This window comes from Semicossyphus pulcher, unplaced genomic scaffold (genome assembly GCF_022749685.1).
Source record: "Semicossyphus pulcher isolate SPU_LCO1_2020_fin unplaced genomic scaffold, fSemPul1.0.p SCAF_19, whole genome shotgun sequence".
NCBI lineage: Eukaryota > Metazoa > Chordata > Actinopteri > Labriformes > Labridae > Semicossyphus > Semicossyphus pulcher.
In genome coordinates this window covers 13824129-13847131 of record NW_027211692.1, presented here as the reverse complement: position 1 = coordinate 13847131, position 23003 = coordinate 13824129, and the positions used below count along the sequence as shown (strand labels likewise).

General features: G+C 42.2%; 1 protein-coding gene across 2 annotated transcripts in view; it reads right to left on the bottom strand.

Annotated features, from left to right (window-relative positions):
- Positions 1-21610, bottom strand: part of prkd2 (protein kinase D2) — a 41102-nt gene extending 19492 nt beyond the window's left edge. For both annotated transcript variants that reach the window (XM_069668080.1, XM_069668081.1), the window contains exon 1: positions 20591-21610. In XM_069668080.1, coding sequence (XP_069524181.1) covers positions 20591-20917 — 327 coding nt within the window. In that variant the 5' untranslated portion in view covers positions 20918-21610. The remainder of the gene's footprint in view (positions 1-20590) is intronic.
- Between the last annotated feature and the right edge of the window lie 1393 nt (positions 21611-23003).

Genomic DNA, 23003 nt, shown 5'->3' with positions numbered 1-23003 from the left:
CGGAATCATGGGGAGAGAGCTGGTCGGCCCCTTTAGGGTCCCTGAAGGTGTGAAAATGACCTCTGTAAAGTATGTGGAGTTTTTGACTGACCACTTTCTTCCATGGTACAAAAAGAAGAACCGTGCTTTCCGTAACAAAATCATCTTCATGCATGACAATGCACCATCTCATGCTGCAAGGAATACCTCTGCATCATTGGCTGCTATGGGCATAAAACGAGAGAAACTCATGGCGTGGCCCCCATCCTCCCCTGACCTCAACCCTATTGAGAACCTTTGGAGCATCCTCAAGCAAAAGATCTATGAGGGTGGGAGGCAGTTCACATCCAAACAGCAGCTCTGGGAGGCTATTCTGACATCCTGCAAAGAAATTCAAGCAGAAACTCTCCAAAAACTCACAAGGTCAATGGATGCAAGAATTATGAAGCTGCTATCAAATAAGGGGTCCTATGTTAAAATGTAACTTGACCTGTTAAGATGTTTTTGATTGAAATAGCTTTTGATTTCAGTAAATATGACCTCCTAATACTGCAAATTCAAAAGATGAGCATTTTCAGTTCATAACAACGTATAAAATGTTATAAAACTCTGTCGTGCGTAATAATTTGGAACAGTGCATTTTAAGTTTTTTATTTTTGAAAAATACTGTTATCATTGGGAGGTTTGTTCAATAACATTCGAATTCATTAAACTAACGGTTGATGACTTGAAAATTATGCTGACTGTCATTTGCATCGACTATTTAGGAAAATCTGAGAAAAATATCATTTGCATAATAATTTGGAACACAGTGTACATGGAATGTTACATTTTGTAAAAAATATTGTTTATTGTCTCCTTACAGATAAAATAAAAGTACTTTGAGGTCAGCAGTGTGTTTGCTCCTCATAGCTAGTTTAAGCTAACTGTGTTTGAGCTTACTGTTTAAGCCAGTTTAAGCTAACTGTGTTTGAGCTTACTGTTTAAGCTAGTTCAAGCTTAATGTGTTTGAGCGTACTGTTTAAGCAAGTTTAAGCTAACTGTGTTTGAGCGTACTGTTTAAGCAAGTTTAAGCTAACTGTGTTTGAGCTAACTGTTCAATCTAGTTTAAGCTAACTGTATTGTAGGCTATTACATGAAGTGTTAACATTAACGTCTCCACAGATAAAATACATCTAAAGAATCATGTCGATATACTTTGAGGTTAACAATGTGGCATTCAGTAAAATAGAATAGAGCAGGGCACTTTTAGTACACTACCACAGGGCACATCAGATTTTGTACCACTGAGAGAATACCATGTTTAGTGTCTCCACATTAGTGGTGATACAGAACTTTAAAAATCCAGCAGCATCATGTCTTTCCAAAATCAGTAACCTATTACTCTGAATCATCCATAAAACATGCTGTAAACACTTTACAAAGACTATTTATTTTAGCAGTTTCGGGCCTGTGGAATGTCCAGATAAAAAGGGACGCTTTCTTTTTCTTTTTTTAGCTGTGAGAAATTCCAGTCATCTCCATTGTACGGGGGTGATGGCAGAGATGGATATCTCAGTATCTAGCCAGATATGACATAAACTACCTGCATGTCTTGCAGCAAGGGAGGAAATATGTTGTGTTATGTAATTGAGGTGAATTGGCCCTTTAACCCCAACAAACCTCTACAAACATATTATGTCTTTGGGTCAATTAACGATACAGACACTAATACAAAGAGGCTCCAAACTTTCCTGAAATTACACTTTAAACTTGCGCATTGTCTGTCGTGAGTGAATCATGTAATAACTACATGCATCAGTACCTGGCATCACCACATGTAAGGCCAACTGCTGCCACTTATAATTACAAACACCCACAGACCCCAGATCAGAGGAGACGCTCAGTCCTGCCCAGATCCACAGACAAGCCTCAGCCTCAGTCATTTGTAAACCTCACAGCGCTATTTAATGCTCTGCTATTAACCCTGCACTGTGTCTGTTACTGCACGAGACACAAGGCAAGTCACATTATCCTGCGTCGACTGTCCAAAACATACACAATGTGCGTCTGGGCCGACCACAAGTCTTTACAGCTCTGCTGAAAAACACAAATATACCAACTCACCCAAAACCACATTAACCTCAGTGTAAATGGCCATTTTTCTTCTCCCCATGTTCCAGTTTGCAGAGAAAACACAGGGTGGGAAAAGCAGAAAAGCCGCACATTACTTCTGTCTGTATGTTAAAATAACATTTCTTGTCTTGTGATTGCATAACCATCTCTTTATGTTTGTGTTTGCGCTGTACATCTGGCTGCATTGTTGCAAGAGTCTGTGTATGCATGCGTGTTTGTGTAAAGTCTGCAGACAAAGAGCAGGCTGTATTGTCACACATACTGTAGTATAGTGTAGTGTGCTTTGCCTGGAGACAGGGCTGTGTCCCCAGCCGCTTTCTTTGGGTTACCAGGGATCAGGTTGCCTTGCGTCGCCCGCTCTTTTCCTGCAGCTCTTCGGGCCAATGAAGCCATTATGAGTGAAATGAATTATGGACCAACCCCTCCCTACAACAAGCGCTCTTAATTTCCTCCTCAGTGCTTTGTTTGTCCACCACTCCTTACTTTCCTGATCACTGTTTTTCATTTAGATATCAGTCTCATATTTTCACCAATATATGTTTTATGAGCCTCTCTGAAAAGAACAATGTACAAAAGACCCGTCAAGGAACCAAAGAAGAAACAAGGAGGCATAAAGAGAAGCATTCTGTCATCTTTGCTGTTCTCCATGTGGTCCGCTCCCTCTCCTACACACTGATGTAATGTGAAGGTCGGCCAGCGGTGCTTCTCCTCGCCAGCAACTTCACTTACTCTCTTCAAAGGTTTGATGATGTGTTCTCTTCGGCACGTGATGAAATGATTTTCCATTGGAGCAGACCGAGTGTACAATGCAGCACAGAGATCTAGACATCTGCACAGTGCAAAGAGAGAAGGACTTTATAGGCTCCATTTCTTTGTCCAATACTGAGCTTTACTTAAGGTTACTGAATTTCAGTCCAAAGCAACAAACGTGTGTTTATATTTTACTTCCAGTTACAGCATTTGCCTGTGGAAGTCACTTATTAGCTTTAAATATGCATGTATTTGGCTGCTGGTTTAGCTCAGTTAGTATAGCAGGCGCCCCATTCACAAAGGCTAAGTCATTTGCTGCAGGTTTGACTCCAACCTGAGCCCTTTGGTGCATGCAAGGAAAAACTGCCAAATAATAAATGGTTCCAGCTTCTCATATGTGAGGATCTGCGTCATAAAAGATATTTGAATGAAACATCTGTGTTTTGGACAAATGGTAGGACAATGCAAATTATTATTACTACATTTTCAAGTGCCTTGGCACTTAAAACTATTTGGTGCATTTATCATAGATAATAATTATTTGCACTTGTAAATGCTCGCACAGTTGCAGTTCAGTTTTATAGGATTTTTTAAAAGACAGATTGTTATGTAGGCTATACATAACATTAGGGAATGTTCAAAACTTTATCGATTCAACTATTATCAAGCAACTGCATCTGCTCCTGGATAGTTTAAGCTATCTGTGTTTGAGCTAATTGTTTAATCTAGTTTAAGCTAACTGTGTTTGAACTAACTGTTTAATCTCGTTTCAGCTAACTGTGTCTGAGCTAACTGTTTAAGCTAGTTTCAGCTAACTGTGTTTGAACTAACTGTTTAATCTCGTTTCAGCTAACTGTGTTTGAGCTAACTGTTTAAGCTAGTTTCAGCTAACTGTGTTTGAGCAAACTGTTTAATCTCATTTCAGCTAACTGTCTTAGCTCATTTCAGCTAACTGTGTTTGAGCTAACTGTCAAAGCTCGTTTCAGCCAACTGTGTCTGAGCTAACTGTTTAAGCTAGTTTCAGCTAACTGTGTTTGAGCAAACTGTCTAAGCTCGTTTCAGCTAACTGTGTTTGAGCTAATTGTTTAAGCTAGTTTGAGCTAACTTTGTTTGAGCTAATTGTTTAAGCTCGTTTGAGCTAACTGTGTTTGAGCTAATTGTTTAAGCTCGTTTGAGCTAACTTTGTTTGAGCTAATTGTTTAGGCTTTTTTGAGCTAGCTGTTTAAGCTACTTAAAGCTAACTTTGAGCTAACAGTTTGCTAGTTTAAGCTTACTGTGTTTGAGCTTACGGTTTAAACTAGTTAAAGCTAACTGTGTTATATATTACATGAAATGTAAAATTTTGCTGAATTATTGTTAATGTCTCTTTACAGATAAAATACATTTAAAGAATTTCAAAATACTTTGAGGTCAGCAGTGTGGCATTCAGTAAAATAGTAAGCAGAGTTAAAAGGGCACATTAGATGTTATAGCAGAGAGAATACCATGTTAATTGGGCCTCATCAGTGGTGATTACAGAATTTTAAAAATCCATCAGCATCATGTCTTTCCAAAACCAGTAACCTATTACACTGAATCATCCATAAAAACATGCTGTCAACACTTTCCAAAGACTATGTCATGTTGACAGATTAATGTTGCTTGGATTGCCAAACCAACATTTAATGAGCTCTCATCAGGCATTATAGCATAGAGAGCTGCAACGATTTGTCAATAAGTCGAATATGAAACTTATTACCCACTATTTAGATTGTTGATTAATTGTTTAAACAACTGTAAAGTTCTCTGATTAAATCCTCTTCAGACTGAATATCTTCTTGTTTCTTGACTCCACTATGACGTAGTTTTGAGGATGTCATCTTGGTCTGGAAACACTGATCTACTCATCACTGTTAATAACTTCAATAAGGTCAAACAACTTTGTCCACATTACTCAGTCATTTTTAAAAACACACTCAAACAAAAGCATCTAAACTCTAAACAAATGATATCAGTGTGTACACTACACACACAAAAACACCTTCCTCATCATGTCAGTATGATGTCATGGAACAAGACTTTTGTGAGTGAAATTTGAGCTCAAAAACATTGTATTCAAACACACACACGCAATTGATGCCACAGCGCTGTCTGCCATTTCCTCTCCTCTGTGCTCTCATTGTGCCGTTTGTTGTCGACCACCTCAACCTCTGATCACATGATGCAGGTTACAACCACAGAGAAGTGATTGAGATCTTTGGTCTGAAGTGCAACAAATTCAACTTTATATTTGTGCTGCTACATGCACATTACAGAAGCTTTAGGTTAACTTCATGTAATGACACATTTTTGTGAGAAGTAAATGAACAAATGATGGTTTAGTTTATGCAAAGACAGTCAAAAAAAGTGCAAAATCTTCTGCAACAGGTCAGCGTCACCTCATCAAAGCGTCGATGCTAACACACAAGCACCAGCGCTTATGTCCACTTTCATTCAGACTTTGAGGCCTTGTCAAACGGCCGTAGAGCGTTGCTTCTAAAAATAGCCCCCCCTTATGTAAAGACGCGGCACATGTGAAGAACACAAAGACTTTTATGTCCTGCTGAGAAAGCCACTTGCTTCTGCTTTTCATCCTCCCCATCACTTCCCCTGCTGCAGCTCAGCGTGAGCCAACGTTGACCACCGAGCCACACAAACACACAGAGAACGCACACACAGACACACATAATCACATTAAAGCAGCAGCTTCGGTGCCATCTAACCAAAACTCTGAGGTTTATGCTGCACCTTAATAATTCTTTTTTAAGGGCACCTTTAACCTCATTTTAAGGACACAAAAGTGTTCAAATTTAAACTGGAGTTTCCTATGAAGCACAGGACTTGAATGCAACATACACTCTAACAACTGCTCTGTCAGCTATTAGAGGTTACTGCCGGTTGTTCCTTCAACATCATCATGCTGGCAAACTCTAAAAAGGTCCATGAACACACCCAGTACTTTTCTGGAGAATTTCTGTATCAGTACCATGCAACACAAACAATGATTTTCTCTAGCGCTCGTAGCATTTTGCAACAGTTATTTCTGCACTGGTTATGATCAGCATTAGCAGTATTATAATTATTAATGTGATCCGTTACCCAGAAGACACAGGAAGCTGCAACTTTGAGCATCATGTGGTTCAAAGCTCTTCTAAAAAGGTGTGAAGTAACACGTGTATAAACGTTCATGCATGTGGGTCTGGGAGGAAGAGTAATGACATGTTCGACATAAGACAGGTAGCACAGTTGCAGAAAATACACACACACACACACACACACACACACACACACACACACACACACACACAGACTGCGATGAGAATATATTTGCAAAGAAATAGAACAGCAGTGCTGCTATTCTTTGAAGTTAAGGTGGTTAATGAAGGGTGTTTAAACGGTCAACGATGAATATAAAGACACATAACATCCTAGTTAGATGGTACAATTATTTAAAAAATGCACTGAGAGTTCAGTAGTAGACATCTTTGACGTGTTCTTTGCAGTTGTTTTGTCACACTACAGGCTGAGATGTTACAGATCGACAGGAGCTGGATTTGTGTTTACACTGTGAAGTATGCTACAGAAACACAATCCATCACACCGAACTCTGGATAAAACACGGAACTTGCTGTGTGTGACACCGCATGCAGCAGCTCTGTAAACAGTGTGACCTCTATAGCCTTACATGGTCGTCTGCGCTGATGTGTGTGTGTGCAACAGAAGCTGGTTATCACAACAGGAACCTGATCCAGCCATTTTATAGTCAGGAGGAAACACGCTGCATCCCTTCAAACAACGGACATTGTTTAAACATGCACGTCGCACCGTGGCAAGACTCATACAGCCTCTTACACACTGTGTGTGTTTGTCTGTGCATTCCTATTTGCATAACCCATCCTCCTCCTTAAGACACACGCCCTAATTGTTGGACCCTCCATCCTTGTTAAGATGTCAGGCACGGGACTCAGAAAAAGACGCCCCACCTTTCTGAAAGAGATGAAGCGTCTAATGAGGAGTTGCTGGGGCTGTAAAGACGTCAGTGATCTGCCCTCATTAGCTCCTGACAACAACTTGGCACAACGCAGGAATTTTTCCTTTTGTTGCCGACAGCGTTCAAAATCGAACAAACGTGTCGCTGGCCCTGCCGTTCTATTTTTAACCTTGTGAGGTCACACGCTGACAAAGACACGCAGCAGACGTCATAAAAATGACAGCCACCCCTGCCCTCCCCGTGCCCTCAGCCACCTGTGGAGCCTGAGCTGCAAAGTTTGTATGTTTTAAAAGGAAAGAAAAAGTGACCTTGTTTTCTTCAAAGCACCAACGTCACGCTTTAAATAACAGGAGCGAGTGACAGCTCCGTGCCAGGAGGACGAGGACTGAGCAATCCCCGTGACGTCAGCTAAACGCTGGGCTTGGCAGGCACAAAGAAGGAAAACAAAATGAGGATGAATACACACACAAAGTGTGTACACAAGGCGCGACATCTGAAAAGCTGCGTGACGTAGTGCCGTGCTCTCATGATGCCACAAACAAACTCACATTAAAGCCTTTACACATGCAGCAACTTAATGAAGTTCAATCAGAAGTATTCCTCTGTTTATCACCCTCCTCACGTAGACATGAACACACACTCGTACGTAAACATATCCACACAGGAGAGAAAGTACCTGTTGTGGTAAAGAGGTTCAAAGTGAGCTGAGAGCGTATGCAGCAGGAAGTAGTTTATCAATGGAAATGATGACAATCTACTCAGAGATGTGATCTGTGCGAGGAGATTTTAAAGGCCAAATGCAAAAGGTTCTCTCTTCCTGGTTGTGATGTGTTTCCTGTAAACATGATACTAAGTAAGGATATAAGACACAGGTGGGAGGCTTTATAAGTGTTAACCAATGGATGAAAGATAACAGCCGCTTTATGTTTTGCATTAGGCTAAAAATAAGCGTTTTGATGAGAAAATGCAGGCATGTGCAGCCTTAAGTCACTTTATTCTAGTTGGCAACTCCACTCAGAGACATGGTGGAGAGAAAAACAAGTGAGCGAAGCAAGCTCTATCGGCTTCAGATCTGCACATAATCATGTTTCTCATAACTTCAAGTGGCAGAGTAAACAGTAATCTACCATGGCTGAACAAACAAAGAAAAGGTCGATGACTACAGATACAACTTATATAAGTGTAATAAGTGAAAATCCAAAGAATAAGAAACAAATTCGACGCTCAGATGAAGGCAAACAGTCTTAAAAGGAAAATCAGCTGTGGACGTCGCACATGCAACACTGTGTGGATATCTGGGAAGTGTGCTCCCGCAATTACCGTTTATCGCCATAGGTGCCCCCAAAGAGGACGGAACTGAGATCTTCAAGATTATAACTTTAAAGATAACATACGATAAACTTTATTGATCCCCCATTGGCGGAAATGTACTTATTTCAAGGCTGACAATGATAAAATAGAATAATAAAGATAGTAAAAATAAATACATACAATATGTACACCTTTTATTCATGGATGGATAGATCCATTTTTGCACAGAAAACCTGCACAAATGTTGTGTAGTTTTCTTATATGATTAAGTGAAATAAACATGCTTGGATTGAGTGAGTAGCTGTGATGCATATTTACTGATGCATATTGAGGTTTCCATTAAATGCATGGGAGTTTCTTTAGCATAAAAAGCAGAATAAAGATGTTAAAGCCTTTCTGCAGCATTATTGAATAGAACTATAAAGCAGGCTAAAAAGAGGACAGACTGTAAAAGCACTGATTGTTGTCTTTGCATGTAACATTGGATGGTGTGTAGAGTAATAGCTCCTTGTGTTCTTAATAAAAAAACATGACTACTATAATCTACTTCAGGTTTTCCCCTTACTCATGGTTTTTGTGTGTGCGTGTGTGTGTCATCATGGAAAGCAAAGACATAATCAGGTTTACATTCCTGACTTGCTAGTTTTCTGCATGCCAGAGATAACTGAGTAAACCTGAGAGACAGGAGGGGGGAGTGTGAATCCTGGTCTCACATACACACATGTAAAAAAAAAAACCATCAACCACATGACCCATGAACATGCAAAGTGCACAAACAGCCAGGGTTGAATACACACGGTGCACACATTAGTAACGTAAACATTCATACACACATTTTCAAATGTAGAAAAACTCTGTACAACCTGAGTTAAAGGCATGCACACGCACACAATATATTTATACATTGTACATTTGAGATGTTTCCTGCTTAAGACAAAGAACCTTTGAGTGCTGCATGCATTAAAAACATGGGGTCAAAGGTTATAGCAAGAAAACACACAGCATAGAATATGAATAAAAAGCTCAAACAAATGAGGACACGCACATTTGACACATGCAGAGTTCAGATTACATAAGAGCGATAAAGCGGGAATAAAATGTGCATGTAGTCGTTTTAAAATGGACAAAGTTCAGGACGTAAAGTACAGAGGATAAAGAAGTGTGTATGTTATTGTGTGCATGTGTGTGTGTGTGTGTGTGTGTGTGTGTGTGTGTGTGTGCTGCCGGTAAGTGGAAGAGTCTCAGTCTCGAGCAGCAGCACAGGGACAAAGCGTCTCATTCTGCTCGGAGCATGAAGGAGGACGGCGAGGGTAACCTGAGAGCTGTGACCGGGAATGAGAGAGGGGTCCGGGGATAAAGGAGACACGCACGGCTGTTCTGAAGCAGCCTTTGTTGGAAGCCCCCACCCATCCTCCTCCTCATCTACCTCCACCTCCTCCACCTCTGTCTCTCTCTGGCTTGGTTCTGAGCAGGTAAGGTGATAGGAACCTTGGATTGAGTCCACTCTGTGCAATGAGCGACTCACTGATTCATGACAAGAGGGAGAGACGGAAAACAGGCCTTCACAGGAGGAGAGAAGAAAAGTCTGCTTGACGAGTAAAGAAGAAAGGTGATGGAAACTAATGAGAGATAAAATGTCAATGCAGATACTTCAACTACTTTTTTGTGCTTCAAAAGCAAATTCATGTTTTCACGTTGTTTTGTACTTGTAGAGTAAAAAAAATAGAACAGAAGAAACGCCAAACCACTGTTTCTGAAGCATCACTTTCATGCCGAAATTGTGCTAACATCAAACCTTATTTTAAAGCTTTGTTGCAATAGCAGTACAGCAAGTCATTCTGTTAATGTAGATCGAACCTAACATCAAAGGGAAAAGGGGTTTTCGGGGCGGTTTTCAGGCTGTTTGCAGGGATTCAGCAGGAAATGAGGGAGGGGGCGAGAGATGGGGAACAACATGCAACAAAGGCCTTCAGGTGGAGTCAAACGGGGGACATTGCAATTACATGCACAGCACCCTCCCTGGTCCACAAGAGCACCCAGAGTCCACACAAAACCAATTAGTTTGCATTGGGTAAAACTCCTAAAGCATCTTTTTGTTTGAAGTATGTCTCTGTATCTGTAAGTAGAAAATCTTTGGGGCATTAGAGGTTCAGAGGGTTCATTTCTCTTATGCAAATGTGTGGAAGCCTGATTGATTGAAAAAGGGGGAAATGCATGTTTACTGAAGTGAGGTGTTAGGTGTGTTTCCATCGGAATATTGTACGTAATCTTCCGTTGGTTTCCCGGAAGCAGAACTTGATATCAATAGCTCAGGACTGCTAGAATCGAACGGCACAGATTGTTGGATAGTTTCATTTGTTTTACACATGTCTCTACTGCGAGGTGTTTTTTCAGGTGGACAAACAGAAGAAAAGCGAAAGCCGGTCCCTCAGCATCTGAAAATTGTTTATCTCCTTTCTGCACAAAGACAGACGGCTGGAAACACAAACACTGAAACAGGAAATCCAGGTGAAAATGTTTGATTTAAGCACAGACCAGCATGAATGGTTATTGCAGCTGTTATAATATGTTTACAGAAGTGAGTGAAAAGTTTCCCCTCGTGGTGACAATCACGTTGAAACGTGAAAAAAAAAAAAGGGGCGTTATAGGTTCACTTGCATGACTGCTCATGAATTACACTTTGACGCTTCAGTCACTGGCGGAGCATCTGCTGCTGTGACATCACAAAAAGTCCCTGTAGTGTAAATGGCGCCTTAAACAACAATAAACCAACAAATGATGATGAGTCATGTGGACACAGGCAGACGTCTGTGCCGACACGTTCTTACATTTACAAATTAAAAACTTTATCTCAGATATGATCCAACATTTCTCCGGTAGAGGGGTAAATCTATCCGAAGTGTAGAGCGTAAAGAAGAACCACACTCAGGAGTGTTTGCACATTCTCCGTTCTCCACACACAAACACTGAGAGCTGCACGCTGAGGGCCACAATGGGCACATTACTGCGCTCTGAGTCATCCCCTCGTCCTTTATGGCTGCCCCCTCTCCTCTCCACATGCTGCTCTTTCTCTCCCTCTCATCACGCCTCTCCTCTCTCTTACGTCTTTATATCATAATGGAAAGAAAGGGGAAGAGAATACACTGGAGGCTATACAACACCAGGTATATGACAAATGTGTGGTTGTGTTAATGGAGGTGAGCTGCTGTTGCTTCAGTTCTTAATGAACACAGGTAATGAATCCATTAAAGTGCTTTTGTATCTTGTGTTTACTCTCCACAAACACTGTATGCGCATATACGTGCAGAAGAGCCACGCTCTCTTCAGCATCCTGCATAAGTGCGACCAAGTCTACATGATAATTTAATGCAATTACACATCATTATTCTGATGTTATCTTCTTCCTGCAAAGGTACCACAACTAACAGGATGTGTGTAACTTTAATTAACATATTTGAATCTGTGTACATGTCTATTTTTTATGCCTTTGAGTATTAAAGCAGTTGGTTATATAGGAGTGTATAGGAGCTGGGTCGCTTTTCCCCGAAGAGATTACAGCGGACTGTAGTGATGAGAAGACCGGTTATTTTAAGTTGTTTACATGTCCGGACTCTCACCGGACGAGAGAGCGGTGACAGCAGAGTGAGGCAAGCTGTCTCATCCTGCTCATCGTGCTGAGCTTTGATAACGTCTTCTGGCTCTTGCTTCATACCTAACAACTGATAAGGAAGCAATGAAAAGCATTTCCTTAAAAATCCCAGCTATTGCTTAAGGGTGTGAAACAGAGGTGAAAGTATAAGCCGTGTCTGAATGATCACTCTTATAGTGTATATAATAAAACTGTGATCATTACATAAGGAGCTTCCCCAGAACCCATGTGGAGAACTAAAGGCCTGAGTGATGGACACACATTACTTTCCAGTTGCTTCTTCCACTGACCAGTCTTTTAATATTGATGTCATGTGTTTGTCTTCTGAGGTAAGACTGTGGTTTTGCCCATTTCCCCTCATAACCGAGCACTAGCATTCGCTGCCACTACACACAAACACACACCTCACGAAAATGTCTGGGTCACGCTAACACACACTGTACTAGTGCACCAGACCGATCAGACCCACCTTGTCCACCCTCACACTGAGCCCATTGTCTGCAAGAACACACACACACACATTTCACACACCTGAAAGTAAACCAGCAAATAGTTCCATGAGCGGTAAAGATGTGCTATCACCTGAATTAAAATCAGGATCTAATACCAAACTCTCAGTCCTTTAGTCCAGTCAATTCTGTCTACTTTATAAGGCCTCAAACACGTCATTTTCTCTGTGTGTATTTATCTATCCTTGATCTATCCCTCCTCTCAAAGAGCCCTGTGTTTTGCTGCTTCTCTCCAGCCGACTGGCACAAACTCTCCACATGTTACATGCCACCAAATGCCGCTCAGCTCTGCTCTGCTCTGCTGCTCCCAATTGGATTATGGCATAAAACCGTTTTCACCGCTGCTAATCGCTGGATTAGTATCATATGGTCTCTTTTACTCAGATCAAGAGAGGAATGCGGGGGCCTCAGGAACACATGAATGACGAGAAACAGGAAGGCCTTAAAGGATGATTGTGTTTTATTGCAGATTGGGTCACTTTTTCACTAGATTTGGCCATCATTCCTACTAGTTAGCAAAACACTGTAGGCTCAGGAATCTGGGAACACTGGGTCAGTGCAATGGAGTGTGATGGGGCAATAAACAGAACCTCTCATTGCAGTGCAGTGCTATCATGCAAAGTTGTCTACTATGTTAATTCACTTATGCAGAAATGAAACCAGGCCACCAAACAATAACCCCATACAATTCTACACACACCACACCGGTCGGTTATACCGCTGTTGTTTATGTTGGAGACATCAGATTACATCGGCTGTCTGACTTTGAAAAAGAATTAGCTTCAGATTATTGCAGCCATATAAACGTCATAAATCAAATAAAAGAAACAATCTGGCTGCAAATTTGTGGTGCGGTGTGTTCTCGTCATACCGCTCTGCACCATCCAGACAACAATAAAACGCCTGAAGTAGTGTCTATTTGTTGAGCAATTGCCGTCATGTCCCGTTATCATTTGCACAGCTGTTTCAGAGCTATGAGACAAGCGATGTGACTGGAGTGTGTTTATTAATCACCACGCCCTAGTACACATATTACACTTCTCCCAGTCTGTGTGCATGTTGCACTTTTGCACGTACGGCCAAAACAGCAAGTGCACCCAAGACCTGCTGCTTTGCACTTTGTTGTTGCACTTGTGTTTTAATGGTGAACAGAACACAGGAAGTCAGTCTCTTAAATGGTGTTGACTGTCAGTTTCAATAAATAAGGGGATTAAAACCTGTTTTCTAACGCATTTGCCACTACTAAAGATATTATTTTGTTGCGCATTATAGCAAATTTTCGTTCCAGTATCACAATCACAGCTGCCACTCCTGAGTCAAACCATTCAAATCTCCATCTATCATCTATCACCCGACCCCTCTTCCTCTCCCTCTGATACACATCGCTAACTGGGCTCCGACTAGCAGTGTGTGTGCTTTGAATAATCAAATGTCCTTGTGCGGACATTAAGCTTCCCCTGCAGCACAGCCGCCAACAGCCAGGAGACACCAGGCACGGTCAGTCATGCAAAGCTGTTCCGTTAGCATGCAAATGTAGTGAAGGAAGAGAGACACACACACACACACACGCACAGGGTGATTGGTATAAGCAGAAGTGATACATGTCACTGTGGGTCTTTGAAAATAGACACCATTTCCTCTACAGCAGTTATGTTAGTAGATAAAGTAATTAAAGCATCTGAAGATCAGAGCGTTTGGCTAAAGCATTTGGTCAGTGGTGTGTTTTTTTTTAATCTGTACATCAGACATCATTCTGACTGAAGGCCTGGTTTGTCTGTCGACCTGTCAGTGTCTCACTAATTCACCATATTTACATGGTGGCCATTTTCCTCTGAGGCTCAGGATGGGAAGCTTAAAAGCTGTTATGAAAAGGATTATGTCGTATCGCTGAGTTAAAGGTTACAAATCGTACAGTCTGACATTGTTGTCGTTTCCCTGTTTCCAGGTTAATCAGCAACTAAAATTGAATGATAATAAAATTCCTTCAGCTAGCATTAGCATTCTGCCACCTCCTAGCTAACTCTTCTGTGTGATAGTGTCACAGGATATGATAGAAAAAGCGCAAATTCCCTGCATACGGCATTTTAGCAAATGATGTGTTAGCTTACGGTTAGGTTACAAGGAAGTGAGATTAGCTAACAAACTAACTACTTGTGAGACCAATTTTGTATCTAACAGTATTTCCCTAGCTTACGGTATGTTAGCTTATGATGTGCTAGCTGATGGTTAGCCTAAAGTGAGACTAGCTAACAAAGTAACTACTTGTGAGACCAATTTTGTTGCTAACAGTATTTTCCTAGCGTACAGTATGTTCGCTAGGAATTGGCTGAATGCTAACGTCAGCTCTTGTCGACAGTATATGGTTATTTCCCCTTCAAATATGGCCTGATGTCCTTTCAGACTTTCACTATCTGTTGTGTTTTCAGTTGCTGAACAAAGACAAGCAGTGAAATGAAACTTCGTGTATAACCTCTCACATGGGACACACCATTACGACATGATAACAGCATTTGAGCATCCCACCCTAAGAGTGAAATCAGTGCGAAATGGCTGTCTTGTGAATATGGTGTGTTGTTCAGCATTTGGAACAGGTTTGGGCAAAGGATTGATAAGCAGCGGCTCTGACACATACGGGAAAATCTAAAGAACAAGACAAAAACCCCTGAGGACATTAGATCAGTGCTGTGTAGCTCAGTCCAAAGTCAGCCGGCGTCCTCACCTACTGCGTCACTGAACATGGAACTGTGTTGTTTTCATTCAAGCAACAACCTTGTCCATCAAACTGGGTCTTTATCTGGAAAATCAGGGCCAACTGTTACGTTACTCTGTATGTGTGTGTGTGTGTGTGTGTGCGTGTGTGTGTGTGTGTGTGTGTGTGTGTGTGTGTGTGTGAAGAATACATGTGTAAAGAGAGTGAGGTAAACAGGAGGTGGTGTGTATGATCCCATTCCCAGGGCCAAACTGCTTCTCCAGGGAGGGAGATAAAGAAACAGCTCCTTCCAAAACGGAGGTGGAAACAATGGCCAGGGCAGGGGCTCTCAGTCGCAGCTGTGTGTGTGTTATTGTGTGTGTGTGGTTGCTGATATTACTTTGTGTATTTTAACCATCGAACTAAAGAACAAAAGAAAACTCAGGTGCAAGTTTATCATGTTACAGTCCTGACAGGCATCTGTCAGCATGCTAAACTATCTATTATGAATGCCTGAATGTTCAGCAACATCTACAATATAAATATATTAACAGCAGAGTCCCTCCTCTGCATCCACTGCTGGATTCGGCTCAGCTCACTGGCTGTTAAATGTGTCATTACTCATCACAGATTAGTCTGCAGACGTGTTGAACAATCCAGAAATGTGACCGCAGCCAACACTGACAGGACTCAACAGGTTCTCAGTTGTGTTCACACGCTGGCACACAAACACAGTGTAACACACCCACTGACGTCAACACAAACACGCAACACGCTGCGCATCCAATTGATGACGAAATAAAAAGTTGTTGGTGTTGAAAGAAACCGTTAAGCTGACACACCTTTTGGCTAACTAGATGAAGGTAGGAACACAAAGCCAGCCCGGATCTTACAGTATGTTTACTATACTGTGCTGTACCTCCGTAAGGCTGCGCTAAACCTGTCGCTAATGTCTAATACTCACCGGAAAACATGAATCATTCTTGCCACTTAACCATTTTTTGACTCATCATTTCCGAGAGGGTACACATCCTCCAACTCCTGTATTGTCCTGTCCAATCAAGAGTGTGAATTTCCCCATATTTTTCCACTCACTTGAAGTGTCCTCAAGAGAGCAAACAACAAAGAAAGGGTGCGGAGGACTGGCAGAAGGTGGATGAGTGCAAAAGAGGGGGAAAGTGGATGAACAGGAGGAAGAGGATGCAAAGCATGAGAGGAAGTTAGCGATAAGGCAGGCAGAGGACGACCGGAGATGAGCGGATAAGGAGAGGAAGTACAGGATCTGAAGAGGAGGTGGAGAGGGAAAGGCAGGAGAGGAGGAAGAGTGGGAGTTCTGCCCGAAGACGGTAAGAGGAAACAGACGCCGGTGGCTTTTTATCCCAGGAAAAAGAGGAAAGGAGAGGAAAGACGAGGAGAGGAGTCTTATTTTAAAGCTGTAGTTTAAGGACATTGTAGATCAGGGGAACAAAAAGGTGAAATGAGGAAGGAGGAATGAAAGGAGGGAGTCAGTGAGGCCTGTCTAACAAAAGAGCAAATACACTGGAGCTGCATCATGGTTGAATAGAGACAGACCTCTGGTTTCAAGGCCGCTCTACAAGTTCTTTTTCCATCAGGAGGAGGAGGTGGTTGGGAAAGCTGGAGGTGGGCGGCTAAATGGGAATTTGGCAAGCACTACTGCGAGGTATGGAGCCATACTAGCTTTATAAAAGAGTATAGAGTTCTTGTCACCATTTGTGACTGAAGGTGGATTTGGATTTCGGCCTTAACTCTGGTTTAGTGTTGGAAGTTGAATCCAGGGGAAAGTGTGCTCCTCCGCAAAGAAGAGAGTGGAAAAACGTGCCAATGGAACACAAGTAGGGAGCCTGTGAATAAACACAGCCGGTGACTCACCCTTTCTGGGATGGGAGAGATGACGGTGGGCGGGGGTGTGGGGTACCAAACTGCCTTCACTACCCCTTGAAACACACCAATGTGGGCATTCATGCGTGCACACACGGTCCAACTCATGTGTCGCTCTCAGTTGGCCGGACCAGGACAAGCTGTCTATTGTCCAAATGTCCCACTTAAAGCCGCAGTTCCTAGCAGGGCAGGAGATGTGTGTTGGATTTGGGGGATTGCTAAGCGTGTGTGTGAGTATGTGTTATTGGTATAACAAGGCTCTAGAAAGATCAGGCTTTCTGTTAATGGGAATAGAAGTACCTTTTCCAAATTTTCTCTTTTGATTTTCAAAAGAAACTTTATGAAACCTAGGGCAGCTATAGTCGACTGAGCTCAGAGCCGTGGTAAAAACAATCAGGCAGGAGTACACTAACATTTATCTTTCATGTGTTTTGGGATAGGAGGAACAACAGCACCGGCACGCAAAAACCGAGAGACTTGATTTCATCTCTGGTGCAGTCATCGTACAACAGATCCATCATTTATAGACAAAACAGCAGCATGAAAATAAGACAAATAATAAATTCAAACTTTCTAGCTTGATGTTTGAAGTGTGTAATTTCTGCCACTAAGGCTCCCTAAATCAAGACAATAACCAAGTTCTTCGTTAGTTAAAGACATTGTGAGGTAGCATAGTATGGATGTCTTGTGCTCATGTTAACAACCACCACTAACCGTCTAACTTACATGACTTTGACCGAAATCATTTTCACGGCCGAGGTAATTCATTCCATATTTTTCATGTTGCTTTAAGTAACATTTATTCACGTTGTGTAATTTCATTTGAACCAAATCATATATAAAGTTAGCTAACGCAAGTAATGTTAGCTAACGTAAATAAGTTTAGCTAGCAAACATTGTTCAACAACCTCCTTTGTCAACCTTGTAGGTATCTTTGGGCGATTGACTCTACCATCATTGCATAGCCTGTTTTACAGCCCATAATCTGTCACACTGCAGCCTAATAATAGAAATCACAGACACAATATAACCTTTACAGCTCTTTATTATCCTAACAATCTGACAGTGAACTGGGCAGAGGCATACAGTATTAGACACAGCTGTTTCCATGACAACAATACAACACAGGCTCTTAGTCTCAGCATTGTTGCTGAGCTGTGTTTAGCTCAGTCGAGCTCTTTACACTTGACAAGCACATATCCTCCTGGCACAACTTCCACCATCAGGTTGTTCTCGTCCCTTTTGCCCAAAAATTCAAAATAATTATATTTCCACAAAGTAAATGCTGCCCATCTTGCTTGTTAAATTAGCTAGCTAAGCATGCGCATTGACACAGCTGTGTTTACCCTCCGCTGGTGCACAGCTACCTTCCAAGAAGTAGGAGGGAAACAGAAACAGTGCTTGGGGCATTTTCTTTTCTGGGGAGAAATATTTTTTCCAGTAACGATTGCTTTTCATTAAAAAGTAACTAAACAACTGATTAGTTGAATTGCAGAACTAACACGTTACGTCACTCATTACAAAAAAAGCAATCCAAGTAATCTAACAGATTATGCGTTACCCCCAACTCTGCCCATTAGAGCAAAACTAAATTAAAGCAAAAGTAAATTATAACAACACATAACTTGTGTTTTATTAAAGACTGCACATGTTTATCAAATTAAAACATTTCAGATGTGTAGTGCATCCTTTCAAACACATTTCCCTCGAGAATTCAGCCCGTCAAATGTTGGATCTTTAAAACCTCTTCTTCTTAAAATCAATGTCCTGCCCACCCTGCCGCTGGGACAGCGGATCTGATGTTAGAAAAAGGAAGAAACCATAAAAGTATTTCTCTTCTTCTGCTGACTAGGGAGTCTTTTTTCCAAAATAGATGCTGAAGAGAAAAAACCACAAACTGGTGCCCAACGTATACTTAGAATAAATCAACATTCCTGTCTGTGACATGACGAAAAATACAGACAACGTTAAGATGGGTGTTACCATGTTGAAAGTTCTGTGCTATAGTGGCCATGATACTCAATTTGGATACAACCTGCAGTAAACAAACAACACGTTTGTTTACGGCATGTCTCCTTCCTGCCTTGCATATCACAAATCCACACAGACACACACACGCAAGGTAAAATTGCACAGGACTGACACAAGAATAAAGACAGTTGAGTAAGAGTTGTCCGAGCTAACAAAACTCTGCTTTTGGCGAGGCGGACCACCAAGCACCACTTAGACCTCTGAAAATACCTGATGCTTAAGCTGTCTTACATCAAAACAGTAACAGAAGAAGCACCTTCACCCTTCTACTTAGTCATGGTGACCTACAAAAAGCCTTGCAGCAGCAGCAGCAGCAGCAGTGTCCCCTTGTCAGCTTTTCAATCCCCATCTTTATCTGGACGCTTTGTAGTTGCTTTTTATTGCCAGTCAGAAAACGATGCAAGGAAGGCACTTTCAGGCCAACTCAAATAAGCTGTGGACACCCAGTTTATCTCACCAAAGAACATGACAGAGAAGCACTCATACATGAGGGGAAACAAAGACTGTTTTGCACATAAACAGATTAGCAGAGTGGCTAAGCTGGCTGCGGAGAGCTACTGGTATTTCCTGGAATATTTGCGATTGCTGGGAGTTTTACAAAGCTGTTCTGAGCAGGCTGTGGAAATCTGCTAATCTACCTACACATGGCCTGCACAAACTATATCATAGATGTAGGATGATGCGCTCTCTCCTGCATGTTTTCTACTCTACATGTCTCCAGCCTGAAACAAATGTGTAAAATCAGGACCATATTTCCCATAACACCGCTTGCTTCCTGTTGCAAAGAGGATGCCACTACTTCTCCCCCCTCCCCAACCCCACACGTGTGTTTTGAAGTTTTCTTTTTCAGTTTTTCAAAGAAGAAACATTTGTTTGAAGTTAACTTTCCCACAGGTCTTTAACTCAATCCTCCTACTCACTACCTTCTGAGAAACTCACGGTAAGTCTCACTAGTTAGCTGGGAAACCAGTAAAACACATGAAGGCTGCAAATCTTCTGGATGATTGGCTTGTTTGATGTTTTTTAAAATAGCTTACCTAGAAGAAGAAATACTTCAATAAAGCGCTCAGCAAAGAGATTCAAATTGACCTTGTGTGTTCTGTACTTTTGGCGTGAAATGCAAAACCTCAGGGAGGGAAGTGAAAGACATTTCTGACAACAACATTATAATCCCAGTATGCTTCTACGCGTCTGTATATCTATCTGTATATTTCCTATATGTTGCAGGTACAGCACACGAATGAGACAAACTGTGTCCCTGTCACACACACTCAGTCCATCAGACGTCCCTCTGTTAGTCTGCTGTGCTGCATGTGTCATAACAAAGCCCGACTGAGCGCTGTTCTCTTCCAACTTTGTGAGGGAGAAAATGCTAATTGCTGTAATTAGAGCGGAGCTGAATTGTGACACTTTGTACATTTTCTCAGAGGCTGTCACATCAGTGTGTCTGTTTGCATATTTGAACCCTTTCATTAAGTTAGAGGAACAGGAGAGTGTAAACAAAGGTGGGTGAAAGCAAGTGTACAACACAAGCTGGTGCGCTCAAACACAGCTTATAATGTGAAAGTGTAGCATGAGAGTCTGAACCCAGTTTTACCTGATATGCCACCCTCCCCTGTCACATGCACCCACATGCACACATTTCCTACCTTTGTGTCGACTATGGAGCAGGCGATTTGCTTCACGTAGGCCAGGTCAGAAGTCTGCGGCATGAGGACGGACTCTCTGGTCAGGCCGATCTGGATGATGAAGGACACCCCCGCTGGAGTGGGAGGCAGTGAAGGCATCATGGCCCCACCGGGACCCTGCCCAAGTGTCAGGTCCATCACAGGGAAACCAGCGTGAGAGGGCGTAGAGGGCATGGATATGGGGGTCCCCTGCTGGATCACAGTTGATCCTGGAGGTGAGGACCCCCCCGGAGGGAAGAAGACCTGGGCCATGGGCACGGAGGACATACACGGGCTAGCGTTAGCCATTCACAGTCCTGTGTGCGGGCTGCTGGAAGAAGTCAACATACACAGTCACAAACACACACCCAGGTGCAGTGTAGGGTTGTCAGAAACTCATTCAAACTCACACACACAGACACATGGACACACACTGAGCAGAGTCCTGCTTCCTCCCGTCCTGTGTCCACCTCCTCCCTGTGGGTAAAGGAAGAACTCCTTATCCAGGAAGCGGTGTCTTTTTCCTCCTCTCAGCCACTTCTCTCGCTCTCTGTCGCCGTCAGACGTCTCTTACTGCCCAGGTATGACGAGCATGAGCTCTGTGTGTGAAAGCCTCATACAAGAAACACACTTGAGGGAGAAACTAACCCCCTCCCCTACCCTGCTCCTGCTGCTTTTCCTCCTCCGCCCGTTTCCCTCCCTCACCTCTCTCGTCCAAAGAAGTTGCTCTGCAGAGGAGAAAGTCCAAAGTTGATTGTGAAACTCCCGGCCGTGGGAGAAGAGAAGAAACAAAAACAATGGCAAACTTTTGTGGTGCTCCTCTCCAGGCTGAGTTACAAAATGGCCTCCTTAAACAGGAAACTGTGAGAATGAAGGAGAGCAACACACTGCTCTGCTTTTACGAGTCTTGCCCTGTTTCAGTTTCAGCCCCAGTTCTGTCTTTTTAGTGAAAAAGCACACACACAGAGCGAGAGAGCTGTGTGGGTACCTCCCTCTCCCTCCTCCCTCCTGCCCTCTCATCTGTGCTGTTTGCCACAGCCAAGGAGGAAGTGAAATGACTGACACAGCCTGGAGCCAATAGTCTCTCAGAAAGGCCCGCCCCTTTGACTCCCTATTCTCCCAGGCTTCTCCGTCCTCCCTTCCTTGGTTTGTGGGTCTTGTTTGCGCCCTCCCTGACCGGTTCAGATCCCCTTACATTGCCTGAGGGGGACGCGCTCAAAACGCCTCCCATCTCCTTCCTCAACCTCTTTTTTCCTGCATTAGCCTCTTTGCTACCCTCTCTAAACCCTAATTTCTCCTTGTATTCTGTGCACAAACACCTCCAGGTTAGAGCCACACCTACATTAGAGTTGTTTTCATGCAAACTTGACAGCATGTTTCAGTAAAAAGAGGAACTTTGATGACACTTTGCACACACCGGGATACACAGTGTGCTTGTAAATAAGGAAGGGTTGCATGTTTGTGACTCTGCACCACTTATCTCATGTTACATACAAAGCATGCAGATAAACAATGTGTTTTTCTACCTTTGGCTTCGAAAACGTCCCTAAATGATGATGCTGAAACTTACCAAATTAATTCACAATCTGCGGCTAACCTTCCTCTCAGGGCTGCTACTACACGCCTCTCTCTGTGCAGCCGTCTCACAAAAACCAATTCATTAAAACAAATTAACCACAAGCGACTACGCTCTAATGATGTGGTTATGCGACATGAGAGCTCAACAACCGAGCAGCTGCTGATAGCGCCTGCTAGGAATCTACTCGCCACCACAAGAGGGCGATGTTACGCAGAGGTGTGTTTCATATTACATTACAAACAGACATGTAATTACAGGTAAAATGAACGCAATATTCTGGTGTGGAGTGGTAATATCAAATGTTTCAAAATTTCCAATTGTGCAGCCAAGAAAATGTGCAGCCAAATACGTTTTTTTTTTTATATGTGTAGACTGAAAGATTAAGCAATATTTTTAGTATTTAAAACTTACTTGCCCAGGCTTTTGAACTCAAAATAATTTAGAATGAGATTTATGAAGGAGAAAAGGCTTTAAAATATAGATAATGTGCTCACTTTACGCTCAGTTTAAACGTGTATGTAGCAGCAAAAGTTCGTAACATAACTAATTTGTTTGCTAATTGATGGTCCACTATCCAAGTAATGACTCATACTAGACCGGTAGATACCTTCTGAAACGAACAATACTTTTAAATTCTTTTTCAGGTTTTTGAGAGGATATTTTATATATTTTTTAGAACAGTATTGCAATTATTTTTATTTTTTTGTAGAAAAATACACAAGGTGTGTTCGAAGCATGTGTTCCAACAGCTTGGAGGATATGTTCAACTTCTGTCAACATTTCTATCTCCTTCAGCTAAGGAGTGACATGGGATGC